Source organism: Marmota flaviventris, chromosome 12, assembly GCF_047511675.1.
Source record: "Marmota flaviventris isolate mMarFla1 chromosome 12, mMarFla1.hap1, whole genome shotgun sequence".
Classification (NCBI taxonomy): domain Eukaryota; kingdom Metazoa; phylum Chordata; class Mammalia; order Rodentia; family Sciuridae; genus Marmota; species Marmota flaviventris.
The window spans coordinates 76,606,449-76,622,041 of NC_092509.1; the positions used below are offsets into that span (position 1 = coordinate 76,606,449).

At 39.2% G+C, this 15,593-nt stretch overlaps 1 protein-coding gene and 2 pseudogenes across 1 annotated transcript; 1 reads left to right on the forward strand and 2 right to left on the reverse strand.

Annotated features, from left to right (window-relative positions):
• Nucleotides 1-15,593, reverse strand: part of LOC139707795 (abnormal spindle-like microcephaly-associated protein homolog) — a 110,695-nt pseudogene that overhangs the window by 594 nt on the left and 94,508 nt on the right.
• LOC114092203 (RNA-binding protein EWS pseudogene) lies at nt 904-3,052 on the forward strand (annotated as a pseudogene).
• On the reverse strand, nt 5,249-7,071 carry LOC114092173 (C-terminal-binding protein 2). The gene has a single exon (XM_034635533.2). It carries the CDS (start codon nt 6,974-6,976, stop codon nt 5,639-5,641), a length of 1,338 nt encoding a protein of 445 aa, XP_034491424.2. The 5' UTR covers nt 6,977-7,071; the 3' UTR covers nt 5,249-5,638.

The window sequence follows — 15,593 nt, forward strand, 5'->3', positions numbered from 1 at the left end:
AATGAGGGTAAAAAAAAACAAGAGAGAGAAATGAATTGCAGTAGATGGGGTAGAGAGAGAAGATAGGAGGAGAGGGGAGGGGAGGGGAGGGGGGATAGTAGAGGATAGGAAGGGCAGCAGAATACAACAGATACTAGTATGGCAGTATGTAAAAAAGTGGATGTGTAACCGATGTGAATCTGCAATATGTATACGGGGTAAAAATGGGAGTTCACAATCTGCTTGAATCAAATGTATGAAATATGATATGTCAAGAGCTTTGTAATGTTTTGAACAACTAATAAAAAAAAGAAAAAAAAAGTCTCCTAGTTTTCATGCCCCTAAAAGTAGCCTGAAGGCGTACTGCAGAATGCCTCAATTGGTTATACCTCTGAAATTGTTTGTTTCTTGCCTTCACTGCTCGGTATCTTTGCTGTACTATTTTTGTTGCCTTCTTTAACTTATTAAAATACATTTGCTGCCTGTATCTTCTATAGCATGACTGAATAAGTGTTGCTGCAACCTGCATCTTTCTTAGAGCTTGTCTAACTCTTGCTCCTCTAAAACTTGCCTGAAGAGTATTAACAGCCTTTAAAGTTGCCAGGTACTTCTCACACTGAATTTTACCTTGACAGTATGCTCTGTATCTTACTTGAATTGCAACAGCTGCTCTTCTCCTTGCATGGTATCTTACTCTTTTTTTTTTTTTTTGACTCTGGAAAAAGAAATTTAACCAGGCATTCGAAGTGAAACAAATTCAAAATTATTTTCTAAGAAATTGAGAAGTTGAAAAATAGCCTAATTAAAACCACAAAACATTTTTTTATATAGCAAACTTGTATCTCGGAAGGGTGCACATTTTAGAATTAACTACAAAGCTTGAAGTTGTTGTATTATTGACATTTAAAAATGATTCCAAAGGAGAGAAAATGGCGTCCACGGATTACAGTACCTACAGCCAAGCTGCAGCCCAGCAGGGCTACAGTGCTTACACTGCCCAGCCAACTCAAGGATATGCACAGACCACCCAGGCATATGGGCAACAAAGCTATGGAACTTATGGACAGCCTACTGATGTCAGCTATACCCAGGCTCAGACCACTGCCACCTATGGGCAGACTGCATATGCAACTTCTTATGGACAGCCTCCCACTGGTTATACTACCCCAACTGCCCCCCAGGCATACAGCCAGCCTGTCCAGGGGTACGGCACTGGTGCTTATGACACCACCACCGCTACCGTCACCACCACCCAGGCCTCCTATGCAGCCCAGTCTGCATATGGGACTCAGCCTGCTTACCCTGGCTATGGGCAACAGCCAGCAGCCACTGCACCTGCAAGACCACAGGATGGTAACAAGCCTGCTGAGACTAGTCAACCTCAGTCTAGCACAGGGGGTTATAACCAGCCCAGCCTAGGATACGGACAGAGTAACTACAGTTATCCCCAGGTTCCTGGGAGCTACCCCATGCAGCCAGTTACCGCGCCTCCATCCTATCCTCCTACCAGCTATTCCTCTACACAGCCGACTAGTTATGATCAGAGCAGTTACTCTCAGCAGAACACCTATGGGCAACCGAGCAGCTATGGACAGCAGAGTAGCTATGGTCAACAAAGCAGCTATGGGCAGCAGCCTCCCACTAGTTACCCCCCCCCCCAGACTGGATCCTACAGCCAGGCTCCAAGTCAATATAGCCAACAGAGCAGCAGCTACGGGCAGCAGAGTTCATTCCGACAGGACCACCCCAGTAGCATGGGTGTTTATGGGCAGGAGTCTGGAGGATTTTCCGGACCAGGAGAGAACCGGAGCATGAGTGGCCCTGATAACCGGGGCAGGGGAAGAGGGGGATTTGATCGTGGAGGCATGAGCAGAGGTGGGCGGGGAGGAGGACGCGGTGGAATGGGCGCTGGAGAGCGAGGTGGCTTCAATAAGCCTGGTGGACCCATGGATGAAGGACCAGATCTTGATCTAGGCCCTCCAGTAGATCCTGATGAAGACTCTGACAACAGTGCAGTTTATGTGCAAGGATTAAATGACAATGTGACTCTTGATGATCTGGCAGATTTCTTTAAGCAGTGTGGGGTTGTTAAGATGAATAAGAGAACTGGACAACCCATGATCCACATCTACCTGGACAAGGAAACAGGAAAGCCCAAAGGTGATGCCACAGTGTCCTATGAAGACCCGCCAACTGCCAAGGCTGCTGTGGAGTGGTTTGATGGAAAAGATTTTCAAGGAAGCAAACTAAAAGTCACTCTTGCTCGAAAGAAGCCTCCCATGAACAGCATGCGGGGTGGCATGCCACCTCATGAGGGCAGAGGGATGCCACCACCGCTCCGTGGAGGTCCAGGTGGCCCAGGAGGTCCTGGGGGACCCATGGGTCGCATGGGAGGCCGTGGAGGAGATAGAGGAGGTTTTCCCCCAAGAGGGCCGCGGGGTTCCCGAGGGAATCCCTCTGGAGGAGGAAACGTCCAGCACCGAGCTGGGGACTGGCAATGTCCCAATCCGGGTTGTGGAAACCAGAACTTCGCCTGGAGAACAGAATGCAACCAGTGTAAGGCCCCGAAGCCTGAGGGCTTTCTCCCACCACCCTTCCCACCCCCGGGTGGTGACCGTGGAAGAGGTGGCCCTGGTGGCATGCGGGGAGGAAGAGGTGGCCTCATGGACCGCGGCGGTCCTGGAGGAATGTTCAGAGGTGGCCGTGGTGGAGACAGGGGTGGCTTCCGTGGTGGCCGTGGCATGGACCGAGGTGGCTTTGGCGGAGGAAGACGAGGTGGTCCAGGGGGTCCCCCTGGCCCTTTAATGGAGCAGATGGGAGGAAGAAGAGGTGGACGTGGAGGACCTGGAAAAATGGATAAAGGCGAGCACCGTCAGGAACGCAGAGATCGGCCCTACTAGACACAGACCCCGCAGAGCTGCATTGACTACCAGATTTATTTTTTAAACCAGAAAATGTTTTAAATTTATAATTCCATATTTATAATGTTGGCCACAACATTATGATTATTCCTTGTCTGTACTTTAGTATTTTTCACCATTTGTGAAGAAACATTAAAACAAGTTAAATGGTAGTGTGCTGAGTTTTTTTTTTTCCTTCTTTTAAAAATGGTTGTTTAACTAAGATTTAACAATGGGAACCCCTGTGAGCATGCTCAGTATCAATGTGGAGAACCAAGAGGGCCTCTAACTGTAACAATGTTCATGGTTGTGATGTTTGTTTGTTTTTTTTTTTTTAATAAAATTCCAAATGTTTATAAACAAAAAAATAAAAAATAAAAAAAATAAAAAAATAAAAATGATTCCACCCCAAATCCCCATTTGGCCTTAATCAGAATTCTCTCTCCCCATAAGCCCATTGCACACCACAATGTGTGAATGGTGGACTTTGTGTTACTCCTGGTTTCTGCATCTGCCCACCTGGATTCTATGGAGTCAATTGTGATAAAGGTAATAGTTTCTCTTTAAGAATCAAGTTTTACATTTTAAATGTTTGATTCAAATAAGTACACTAAATGTGTCATCACTCTATAAGTAGGATGTATCCCTCAGGGTAAAGATGACTGGTATAATAATTGAAACCCCCATTTGAGTGTAGCCAACACAGCAGAATGTTATTTTCGTTCACAGGACTCTCCAGTGCGGGATTGGGGGGTTAGTGGATAGTACAGCCCTTCTCCATGCAGTGATTCAGGGAACCAGGCACCTTCCACTGTGCTCCCACCTGGAGTGTTGGAGCTCTCTAGGTCCAGTCAACAAAGTAGAGAAGGGAGATTGCAGTAGGTATTTCTTTAAGGACCCCCCCCAAAAGAATGCTAGCCCCCAGAAGTGACCCACAAAACTTCCACACCTATTATGGGTAGGAATTAGCCTCCTGGTCCTCTCTGAATGTAGCCAGAATGTCATCCTGGCTGGACAACTGTCTTCCATTGACCACTCTTGTTATGGGAGGGGATCATGGATTTTTGTGAACAGCTGGAAATTTGATATGCCCTGTATAAGTTTTGTGGGTGAGCTTATCAGGTCACATCAAACAACGTTCTCCAAATTGACTGACCTAAAGGTGTACTGACTCCCAACTCAATACTTGGCTCACAAATCACGTCCCTTAGAGGTTACATGCCTCCTTTTTAGCATTGCAGCAATGGTCAAATTTTGTTCTTAGAGACTGGATTCAGACTTGGCCTTACAATATTGCTGAACAATTCATATTTTGTACAAGATAACAGTCTATTTTTCCCAGTTCACATCTTGCAAGTGGGAAAACATTTAGAAGTTTCTGCAAAGTGTGTGTCTTTAATGGAGCTATCTTTGCATCTAGAATGCTAATTTTATGAAAAGAGCATTGTTTGGGGCTAATAAAAATGTTTTTAAATAAAATGATGAATATTATTTGAAGAAGTGACACTTTAGTGATCAGTTAGTACCAAAATTATAATGCACAGTTTCTTTTTTTTCTTTTTTTTTTAAATTTTAATTACTTTTTATTGAAAACTGCACTGAACGCTAAATGTCCACCTTTTACAATAAACAAGTACAGTAACGGTAACTCACACTAAAACAAAACATACTTCTGATAGCCATTTTTCCTTTTGGGACAGGTTAAAGTTTTTCTTTTGTCACAAAAACAGGAATGTACCTATACAAAGGCTCAAAATAGGCCATCTTTTTAAACAAAAAGGCAATGATTCACAAAAGACTATGAATAGAACATGTAACTAGTTGATACAAATCTAATAGGATTTGTTAAAATCAGTCACATCTAATAACACATCTGAAGTGTTCTTGTATAAAATATCACGTGAAGAAAAGAATTTATCAATGTCTAAAAAAGTGGGTTTGTTCATAGACAATCTGACAAGTTACCATAAAAAGTGTTTCCTGAGACATAAGGAAATGCAACATTATTCTTGAACCCTTAGCAGTTCAAGACTTTCCACTCAATAAAATAGCTGAGGATCTGAAACTGAGAAAATATATTTGAGTACAAACAGCTTGTGAAACTTAATACTTTTTTCTTTTTTCTTTTTTTTTTCTTTTTTGCATCATCAGAGGGTACAACTGAACTTACAACCAACTTGCCTGCTCGGTATGCAGTTCAGCTGTGAGGGAGACACTTCTGTACAGGAGCCTGTACTGTCTTCAATCCTATGCGTGCAGGTGTCTAACACAGGCAAACAGTTTTTCCCCCATTTTTGTAGCAATTTTGTCTTCCTATTAGCAAAAAGAGGTAACAAGCCCCTGTAGACCAAAGGGACTAGAGTCATAAGATGGGGATTTCCTCTTAATATTTTTTTATTTTGATGTTTGGAACTCTTGATGCAACATTCTAGAGCAAGGTGCTCAGGACCTGCTGTGCCCAAGGAACTGATAAAGGAAAAAGCTCTATTTATTCTTTGTGATTTGATGCACAGATGGAAAACTTAACACACAATAACAGAAGTTGGTCGTTAATAAATCACGTCCTATTCTTTCAGCGCTTCCGGAAGCAGACGACATCTTCAGTTTTCTAGCTCTTGTAGCTTTTAACACTGCAACACCAACGATGCATATGTCCAGGGTCAGTTAAAAAGACTGTCAAATTCCTTCTCTTAGTTCATCCATTTTCACTGTCTCTTGGTCCCAAGTTTATCTGAATGATTACCTTTCAGCATTCTCTGCTATTGCTCGTTGGGGTGCTCTCGATTGTCCCCATGTTTTGTAGGCTGGTTGGGAGAGGGAGCTTGGGAAGGGTGTGCCACCGTGGGGAGGTTGTGAGTCACTGGGATGCCTCCAGGGATGATCCCTTCCATGGCTGCAGGAAGTCCTCCCGGAGCCACGCCTACTATGCCCGGCGGATACCTGTATGTGGCACCATTGAGCTCAGGATGAATTGCTTGCTGGTCTATTACTGACCAAGGAGCTGATGTGACAAAGAATTCCTTGTTGACACAGTTTCTTAAGCTTTCTGGGATGCGACCTGTGATTGCTCGGCGGATCTCTGTGGCAGCTGCCTCTCTCATCTCAAGTGATGCTTGTTCACTATACCAGGCCGTGTGGGGGGTACAGATGAGATTTGGTGCATCTTTCAAAGGACCCTGAGCAAAGCTAAAGGGCTCCGATTCATGCACATCAAGGGCTGCCCCTCGTATCCTGCCCTCCTTAAGGGCCTGCGCCAAGGCCTTCTCGTCCACCAGGCCACCGCGGGCTGCATTAACAAGGAATGCCCCTTGCCTCATCTGCTTTATAGTAAAGTCATTGATGAGGTGGTGGTTATGTTCATTGAGATTGCAGTGCAAGGAGACACAGTCGCTCTGATACAGCAAGTCCTGTAGGGTGTAGACCCTCTGCACGCCCAGGGACCGCTCGATCCCATCCTGCAAGTAGGGGTCATAAAATATGACGCTGAATCCAAAGGCCTTGGCTCGAACAGCAACCGCCTGCCCCGTGCGACCGAAGCCGATGAGGCCCAGTGTCTCCCCACGGATTCGTGCCGCTCCTGAGGCCACCTCGCGGATCTGTTCCACACTCTGTACCCGCGTGCCTTCCCGCAGGGCCTGGTACAGCCACGTGTTGCGGCGGTATAGGTTGAGGATGTGGCAGATGGTGGAATCGGCCGTCTCTTCCACAGCTGCAGACGGGATGTTGCACACAGCGATCCCAAGCTCGCCGGCAGCCTTGATGTCCACGTTGTCATAGCCACTGCCGATCCGCACAATCACCCGCAGGGCCTTGAACTTCTCCAGGTCTTCCCTGGTGAGGGTGATAGTGTGGTACATCATGGCGCCCACGGCCTCATTTAACACCTTCTCGTGGATCTCCTGAGTGGACTGTGCATCGCAGAAGGCCACAGTGGCCAGGTCCTTCAGGATGGGCATCTCCACGGTGCAGTCTCTGCCGTCCAGCAGTGCCACCAAGGGGCGGGGGTGCAGGGGGCCGTTCATGATCTGGGGGCGGATACCTTCACAAATCCTGTCCAATCGCTGCCGCTTCACTTTGTGCTTATCCACAAGGGCCATTCTTTATCGAACTTTGCAACTCTGAGTCAAAAGGCAAAGCGGTCCTCTAAGAACTTAGGGGAACTCGCAGGAGTCTGCGCGCATTACGCCACTATGCACCCCCACAGGTTGTTTCTGTTTCTTTTAAATAGTGTACCGCTGAGAAATTGATTTGTTTGCGCCGCGTGCCTGTTCTGTCAGTGTCAGGTGGATGCCAGAGAAGGAGGAAACACAGGCAGCAGCACCCATCTTTCTGCACCAGATAAAAACACCAGGCTGGGGACCCACTTTCTACGAGGGCCCTTTCCAATATAAATCTGTCTGCAAATTCTACAGTTCACGCGACGGGCTGTCCGTCTTCTTAAGGGGATACAGCTTCATTGGCTCAAAACCATTTAAGGTGGTGGAACCCTCGTCCAGGGCCGCCGGCGTCCACCGCGAAGGGCGCCCACCCGGGAGGCGGCGGCGGCGGCGGCGCTCCCGCCCCTCCCACCCCACCCGGCGGCGGTGGCGGTGGCGGTGGCTGTGCTGCCCCCCCCTCAGCGCGGCATGGCTCCCGGCTCCGTCCCTCGCTCCTCGGGCCGCCTCCGGCTCCTCTGGGCCGCTCCCGAGCCACCTTAAATCTCTTTTTTTTCTTTTTAAAGAAAGAAAAGCTATGTAAAAAGCCTTCAGCATGAGTCAGAATAATAACTTATGGTAGTCTGCTATTTTATGACATTCATTATCTAATTGTCTGATTTTACTCTCAACAACCTTTTGAGATATGGAAAGTATTATCCATTTCATTCCCAGATAAGCATAGTGAGGTTTATAGTGCTTGAGCAGCTTAACACAAATTCACTCCTTTCTATGTACCATGGTGCAACCTAGGCTACATAATTCAGGTCTCAGTTCCCCATGAGGGACTCTGGACTTGAGTAGGTAACTTGCTCTATTTTTGGACCATGTTTTTTCCTTTGCTAAATTTGGAAGGAAGTCATTGACCTTCCTGTCCTGACCCCTGAATTAACTGAGATAATATCCAAAAGCATTTCTACATTTTTTTTTAAAAATGGTCTTTTAAAAATCATAGCATTAAACTGAAAACAATTTTTAAAAACATGTATTCATGAAGATTGAACTCTAATAACACTAATAATAATGACAGACAGTAAGTAAAGTTATTGATTGTGAATCCTCTTTTGATCTAAATTTAGCATTTGGCATCTCTGCTATTTCTAAATTGAGCATTTCTTCCTGTATGTGTTATTAACCCTTTATTTTTCTTTAAGCATACATTTCTTTTTAAGTTTTTTTTAAGTTTTGTATTTCATATTTTAATAGTAGTAAATATTCATTTTTCATGTCATAATTTTATAATAGAGATGAACATACATAAATATTGGTACCCATCTCATGATTTTCATATGACTAAATTTGAGAAAATATGGAATTATGAATGAATGAATAAATTGAATGAGTGAATAAAAAAATAAGTGCATGAAATAGAAAGGACATAATTCTGAGTTTTGAACCTAGGCAATCAAATTGCCTATCAGAAATTTGTAAATAATTAACTGAGTGGTATTGTATATGGTAGTCACTTCTTGCACCAAAAGCTTAACTGTCTCTATTATATTTTACTGTCTGCATATTATGAAGGTAAAAATGTATCTTGATTCACATTTCTCCTAATATTAATATCAATGATATTTAAATAATTTGTTCATTGAATAATTTTGTCTTTGATGAAACTCCTACCATATACATGTCATATATTTTTAAAGAATGAGCTTTTATTGCAGCTCCACCCAGTTATTACTGCCCCTGTAATTGGATATAGTATTTTCTGATTTTTGGAAATTTGAATTTTCCATGCAAGGTTATCATTACCATTGGGGTGTTTTGGGAGTAGTAAGTACAACATCTGTTCAGATGTCTGCAAGGCAAGGAAGCTAAAATTTAGTGCTTCAGTGACCTTTACATACTATTACTTTGTAATATAGGTTCTATAGTGAGTTATATAAAGATATAAGCAAAACCAAAATATGTTCATAAATTCTTTAAAAGCATATGTATTAGGTATACAGAGGACAGAAGATAGTAGAAATATAATGAATAAAAATAAATCTCATTAAACTCATGCCCATTTATTATTTATCAAAATGTTATATTATGCTTTTTTCCTTATCATTTTAGAATGATCTACATAGAGCCATTCAGCGTACGCAGTCTGCAATGTTTAACCAAGTTTTGATTTTGCTATCTACAATACTATGCCTTATCTTCACCTGGTAAGACTTTTTAAATGTTTCATTTAATTATAGTTTTTAAAGGAAACCCTATTTAAAGTATTTTATTAATAGTTGGCTAAAAATAAGCAAACATGTATTCACCATAAAATACAGCAGGCCTCTTACAGAAGTAAAGTAAAATCATTCCTTTAGTCTTGTGTTGATATTTACTGCATGTCTCACATTTTCCCATTGCTTGTAAACAGTCAAATTACAAGAATTTGGACGGCATACTGTATTTTGTCAAACAAGAATTTTCTTTCCAATCACTGACGTAAAGGTGCCCTAATCTTTTGACATTCTTCAAAGCAGAAACACTGCTGAGAAAACTGCCATTGCCTATCAGTGTCTCTGCCTCATCTACAAGATGTTTTCTTGTGCAGTCAGGTGGAAAGCAAGGGCAGATCTCCTGACAGTGCAAGGCAACACTTGGCATTTTGCTTTATTACAAAAAAAATTAATTTGCTCTTTTGGAAGTCACACTTTGACAATTATTAAGTAATCCATTGTGCAGTGCTATATTTTACATATGGAGTCATGCTGATCCTCAGCAAGAGAAAAATATGTTGCTATCAAAATACAAGGTAGAATAATGTCTCTTTTGTAGGAGTTGTAGATTTCTGGTGTAATTGCTGTGCAGTGGATTTGGATAACATAGGTATGGTAACTATGTTAGTAGTTTGTGGTTAATATCACTATGGAATGTACGTCAGGTGTGTTTTATTGCCTTATTTTTTATTGAAAAATAAATATTTTGTGATATCTAATATGTAAGTATAAAGTGTCCATCTAAATTTTACACAGCACCAGCTTTTTTAAATCTTTCACAAATTGTCTTTATGCTTCATCCAGTAAATATCTAATTGAATAATATGAAACACTAAAAGTGATAACTTTCTTTCTAAAGTCACTAATAATTCTTAATATCCATATAATGAAATTACTTGAATCACTTAGGAGTTTTCTTATCTTACATGAGGAAAATTATTTGAAATTTTGTATGTACAGTATATATATGCTAATTTTTTTAGTTGCTTAATAATTACAAAAATTAAAATTAATGATTTATAGGTAAAATGTGGGAGTCTATTAAAATGAATGTTGTAAAGAAATAATTGTTTGAGGGGGAGCAGCTTAGTGTTAGAGAGATTGCTGAGCATGCACAAGGTCCTGGATTCAATCCCCAGCACTGAAAAATTTTTTTTTTGAAATATTTAATATCAAAATAAAGATAAATTATTATTATTATTATTTTAAATATATTTTTTAGTTGTAGATGGCCACACTATCTTTATTTTTATTTATTTATCCTTATGTGGTGCTGAGGATCAAACCCAGGGCCTCACACATACAAGGCAAGCGCTCTATCACTGAGCCACAACCCCAGCCCAAGATGAATTATTTTTATATCATGACACTAAGTAGTACTTTAGTTCTGGAGATATCTTCATTATAATAAATCTTCATCTAGAGTAGGTTTTCTCTTTACTCCCACTTTCTGCCTAGTACTTCTAGTTGGGTAGTTTTTTATTTCCGGAGAAGCAACTAGATAAATTTTGCCACATTTTTATGCCAAGGGATGCAACAGCCCTAGAGAAAGGTTTTCACTATGTGAAGTTTCCACTGTGTAATTTATTCATCATTGAGTAATTTTTTTTGCTTTTATTTATTGTTATAATTGCTGTTATTTTTGTTGTTTGTGTATCAGTTTTAGACCATTGGAGGTTTTGATATGTGGACATATCTCTTGTAAATGTCATTGATATGTGGACATATCTCTTCTGTGCAAGTCATGTGAAATTTAACTGAGTAAAATGTCATTGTTTTTAATCACATGCTTATTAATACATTCTTAAATTATGAAATCTACTGAAAGCACCTGAAAGGGAATACAAAAAAAATGGAGGCAGAACTCATGGATAAGTGATGCTTTATTGTGCATCTGAGGGGTATGTCTTTGTGGGGAAAATGGCGGCAGGCCAAAGGAGGGTCTGGGTTTTATAGCAAAACCAGCCCATGGAAGGAGTTAGTGACTTTGGCAGGCCCTTTTGAGGGGCAGTGGGTAGATCCAAGTCATGGGAGGAGTTTTGGTGGCAGGGTCATTTAGGGCAGGGCAGGAGGGCAGGTAGGGGATTGGGAGTGTAAGTTCTTTCTGGGATTATTTTTCATATCCTCTATCCAGAATGGAGAGACTGAGGGCAGATTTATTTGTTTATTCTTCTCTAGCATTACAATATCTTCATAAATCATAAACATCGTGATATAGAAGAAATCATAAGATTCACAATTAGAAGTGCTATTATCTGTAAAGAAGGGTATGAACAGTGTTGTTTTAGTCATAATATATTATACAGGCTGCTTTATTAAAGAGTTACACCATGTGGAATATAAAGTATAAATAAATAAATAAATGCAACTGAAACAAACAGAAACATGTGGGCAGTTTGTTTAGGATTGGTATATTAACTTGAAACTCTTGAGGACTGAATTTTCACATATGTTGTTTTCAGCCTTTCTCAAAATGTGATTTCCATCTTATTGGTTCAAGATGGCTGGTTCTACCCTTGCCATTACATCCTAACTCCAGTCTTTAGGAAGGAAAATAAGATGTAACTGAATATTTGCATGCATGTTTTAGGCTAGAAATCAGTTATGTATCTATGCACGACTGATACAGAGTCCCTGCAAAAATGTGGTCTAGCTAGCCAACAGTGTGCCCATTTGAATTTTGTACTATGACATAAAAAATAAAAACTAGATATGGTAGAGCAATTAAGTCTTTGGCACTGACAAGTCATAAAAGTTCATGAGTTATTAGTTGTTTAAAACTCAAGGCTATCATAGTTTGGTGCCCTTGAACAACTTTTGTACATGTCATAAAACAATGATAATGTTAGTCACCATACAAGTTTTTTTAAAAAATAAGGATTAAATTACATATGGTTATAAACTGTATTTGATTCAAGAATATAAAAATAATATAACATAAAACTACTAATAATACTATAAAATTTCATAATTCTCTCTATAATGCTTTAAAACAGAATCACAATGCCTAAAAAACTATTTAACATGAAATATGAGAAAACAGCTTTATCCACTATATTGTATTCCAGTTTGTCCTACATATTCTGAGATTTTTTTCCCTGCATTTATTTCCCCTCACTAAAGTAAAATGGTGATCTCTGTCTTCAGTGCATTCAATATCTATCTATCTATCTATCTGTCTGTCTGTCTGTCTATCTATCTATCGTTACCAGGGATTGAACTCAGGGGCACTTGACCACCAAGCCACATCCCCAGCCCTATTTTGTATTTTATTTAGAGACAATGTCTCACTGAGTTGCTGAGCACCTTGCTGTTGCTGAGGCTAGCTTTGAACTCGAGATCCTCCTGTCTCAGACTTCTGAGCCATTGGAGATTACAGGCATGTGCCACCATGCCCAGCCATTTAATATTTAATATTTCATAAACATAGCATCACAACATACTCATGGCCCCAATCTTATTGGTTAGAACAGTTTCTGTATTTGACCTAATAATAAGATGACAGGTAAATTCAGGGACATGTAAATAGGGAATGGTGTTACACAGCAGACTGTATAAAAGGGAAGTGCTTTGTAAGGTTAAAAGTTTAAACCAGTGTTTGGACTATTTAAGACTATTTCCCCTCAGAATGCACATTTCATCCTTTTTTTTTTACCCTCCCTTTCTGAAAATTGAGACATATGCCAAGTCAGAAATTAATATTCTTTTTCCTACCTGAGCTATGAAATTATATACCCCCCATATGTTATAAATAATTGCTGTTACATTATACCAGAAAGCAAGATTGCAAGACTCTCAATCAGAACTTTTACTATATACTTTTTAATTCCAGACTGAATAATTCAGGAGCTAATATTTGGATGATTGATTATATTATTCATGAATCTCACAGTCTTAAAATTACCTGTTTTTAGAAAGCTACTATATAGTTTTAAAATGTATCTCTTCTTAATCATTATTAGCATGACAAAGAACTGTCATTAAGCATCTACCTATGAGGGACACATGCTCAATGCCAAACTGAAACAGAAATTAAGCTGCTGACCCACTATCTTCAGGAAATGTGCTTAGAATTGTTTTTCCTGTTATTGTAATGGAATTGGACTAATCCATCTACACGTTGGCTCTATACCCCTTGTGATCAATAATGCTCATTCCCAAGACAGCTGCAAATTGTGATTCAGCCTGTGTCTCTGAAACAAAGCAGAATAAACTGGTACATCCGGGCATTAAGTGCAGGACTTTAGCTTAATTATCAACATATTCTAAACAATGATAAGTACCATAATTCATAATGCATTTAGTGTTTCTAATTTTGCACTAGGATTTATTTCATAAGTACTCTGTTTCAAACTTTAATCTTTTGTCTGAATTAATATGTAGACATATATTTTCATAATATTTTTTATACAGTTATAAAGATAAATATTTTCTATTGTAGTTAAGTGTAAAAATGCAGTTCAGTTTCTCAGTCTTATTTCAACAGAAAATAAATCCATCTGTACTTTAAAAAATGACCTAGGTAAATATTATTTACATGCTTATTCAGTAGTATTTGGAATTTTCTTATGCATTGATTAACAATTATTTGAATGCTGGATGCTTAAATTCTTGAAGTAGTCTACTTTTATTGATTCTGCTTTTTAAAATTTAATTTTTAAAATTGTTTCTTTATAGTTATACATAAAGTTGAGTGTATTTTGATAAAATTATACATGCAGATTCTACTTTTAAGGCAAATTACCACTTGTGAAGTGGACAGTGGCAAGTCACATACTGTAGTTTGGAGGAAATTTTACAACATGGTCTAATGATGTTAATTGTCACCAGCATGCTACCAGGTACTTGTTTTTGTTTTTGAAAATTTGTTTTGTTTATATTATAACTGAGTGACAGAAAGCACATTTATCTGAAAACTTGACAATCAACTAGCAGCCCCTAAGTTGATATTACACTAAAAAAATAGAAAATGACTTGTCTCAACTAATTTTTGTATATGTATTCCACCTAATTTTGTGCAATAATTAGCCAACTAAGATTTAAGTTCAAGGGGGAAAAAGGGGCATATCGTTATTTAGTATATATACATAACTATTATAATAAAAGTGTTATTAATATAAATAAAAAACAGTTTGAATTTAAAGTTTTGTATTGAAGAAGGCACTTTTGAATTATGACAAAATGTATTATTGTTTTCAAGCATGCCAAGAGTGAGAATAAGAACTTTTTTTTCTGAGTACTTTATATATAGTGGCTAATGTAATATTAAGAAATTCGTAAATTAAATTCCATTATTATTCTGATGTTATAGATGAAAAAAATGTGACACAAAATAGTTAAGGAAGTAACTAAAAGAAACAACCAAGCAGACTTATTTTCAATGCCCACAGATCTACTGTGGACTATGTTAAAACTTCAGGATGAAAGACAGATAATATTTACAAGGAAATAAGAATTAATCTCATATCCAGATTCTCTCTGAACTAAGAGTTTCTAGAATATTATCTACAAGTTTCCAGGAAAAATTGACTTAGAATTCAAAATTCTATTAAATCAAACTGTCTTTAAATTATGCTGATATTTAATTAGTTTAGAAAATACTCTGAGCATCCATTTTAGTGGATGTAATCCAGAAATAAAAAAAGAAAAGGAAAAAAACTATATTGTTTTGGAAACAATTGAATATACAGTGTATTTGATCTGTTTCTGGGAAACTCCCTATTCACACCTCATTCTATCTATAGAAATGTAGTTGAAAGATACATGTTGAGAGAGAGTCAGCAATGTTAATTATTATTATTATTATTTTTTGGTTTAGTTTCTGTGTTAGCTTTCCATCACTGTGCCAAAATATCTGGGATAAACAAGGTATATGGAGGAAAGGTTTATTTTTTGCTTGTGGTTTCAGAGGTTTTACTCTTGAATTGGGCCTCTGGTGGAATAGTACAGCATGGGTACATGTGGAGAAGGAGACCTGTACATCTCATATCAGCCAAAAAGTAAAAGTAAAAACAGAAATATCGCCTCTCAGGGCATGATCCCATGGACCTAAGTTTCTCCTACTATATCCCATTGTCTATATGTTCTACCATCTTCTAGCAGCACTATTAACTGGAGACCAAGTGTTTAACCAGGGACATTTAGGAGACATTTGAGACCCAGTCTATAGCAGACTCCAATCCAAGGAAGGTCTCCAGTTACACTGAAGAGAGGGAGTGGGGGAAACATTGTCACAGCACACTAATGGAACATCAAAGATTTTTTTCCTAATGGTCTTTATAGAAAAAGTTCTGAGATATCTCTGTGACATTATGTGT

Bases quoted from the DNA above. Each gene is read 5' to 3' on its own strand.
- LOC114092173 (XM_034635533.2), bottom strand. From the start codon at position 6,976: ATGGCCCTTGTGGATAAGCACAAAGTGAAGCGGCAGCGATTGGACAGG.